Source organism: Aplysia californica, unplaced genomic scaffold, assembly GCF_000002075.1.
Source record: "Aplysia californica isolate F4 #8 unplaced genomic scaffold, AplCal3.0 scaffold00816, whole genome shotgun sequence".
Taxonomy (NCBI): domain Eukaryota; kingdom Metazoa; phylum Mollusca; class Gastropoda; order Aplysiida; family Aplysiidae; genus Aplysia; species Aplysia californica.
The window spans coordinates 283,277-284,649 of record NW_004798086.1 but is presented as its reverse complement, the minus strand read 5'-3'; the positions used below and the strand labels follow the sequence as shown (position 1 = coordinate 284,649).

Here is a 1,373-nt window from a genome sequence, read left to right as displayed (position 1 = left end):
CCCCCATGTTTTTTTCCCATAATTCCTCAGTGATGTGCACTGTGTACCAGTATGTGTTGGGCTGCTTGCAGGTGCAGATTGGGATTGGTGCTCTGTTGTCATTAGCTGCTTGAATTTTGAATTTCTCTTTGGTGTTCTTATTTATTTATCTATCTATTTATGTATTTGTGAGACAGCGTGGTGAAATCAGGCACTCGTCAAAATAATGAAAATGAAGAAACTGGCATTTTCCCTTGGGTTTGCGAATTTTTATTGAATTTTTGTTTTTGGCTCATTACCTTCTATGTCCATTAAAGAACACATTTCTGTATAGATTTTATTCAAAATCATTGATTAAAGGCACAAAAAATGTTGATTTTTAGTTTCCACAGACTCTCAAGCTAAGGAAATAATTAAACTTTAGCTGCCATTTTCTCACTAATTTTACCTCTGAAACCAGGTGACCCCACCTCTTTCAGTAGCCAATATCTGGACTTGTATCCAAGACAGATATATTTTGTTCATCGAAAGCATGACAAACGAACAAGCTTTAAGATGTTACCAATAACTTCACATGCTCAAAAATTGACGGGCGCCTGATTCCATCGCGTCGTGACACATCTACTCTTGTTTGGTCCCAGATCTGAACCTGCTGGACTGGTCAAAGTCCAACATGTTTGCGGTTGCCCTGGGCGGCACGGTGTTCCTGTGGAACCCGGACAACGGGACGATCACGGAGCTAATGGAGCTGGCCACACAGGACGACTACTTCTCCTCCCTGGCCTGGGTGCAGGACGGGGCCGTGCTGGCGGTGGGGGTCAGCACCGGCCTCGTGCAGGTAACTAGAGCAGCTATAATAATCAGGGTTCCTGTGGCCTCCTTGAATTCAAGGAGTCCTTGAAAACTCCTTGAATTTGAGGAACCTCCTTGAAAAGTCCTTGAATTTCGCCAGATCGGACATGAATAAAAGTTTTCGTGGACAATCGAAACTATGATTTCTTTCGGACAAGAGTAGGCTTATCGGGAATAGGCTTTCGGGGGGCAAGTGCACCGTCGAAAACGGCATGAATTTCTTGACCAAATCTCCTTGAATTTTAAAGAATTTCTCCTTGAATTCTCCTTGAATTTGGGGGGAGTTCATGGCAGGAACCCTGAATAATAATAGGTAGCATTTGTATAGCAGGTAACTAGAGCAACTATAATAATAATTGATAGCATTTGTATAGCAGGTAACAAGAGCGACTGCAATAATTATAATTGATAGCATTTGTATAGCAGGTAACAAGAGCGACTGTAATAATAATTGATAGCATTTGTATAGAGCAAATCCCCAGCTCAACAGCAAGCTCTATGCGCTTCACAATCTGTACTATTACCCAAGCAGACCCGTAGAG

General features: G+C 42.2%; 1 protein-coding gene across 2 annotated transcripts in view; it reads left to right on the top strand.

Moving 5' to 3' along the window:
- Positions 1-1,373, top strand: part of LOC101854906 (cell division cycle protein 20 homolog) — a 23,932-nt gene that overhangs the window by 8,718 nt on the left and 13,841 nt on the right. For both annotated transcript variants that reach the window (XM_013088815.2, XM_005109793.3), the window contains exon 6: positions 621-817. In XM_013088815.2, coding sequence (XP_012944269.1) covers positions 621-817 — 197 coding nt within the window. The remainder of the gene's footprint in view (positions 1-620; positions 818-1,373) is intronic.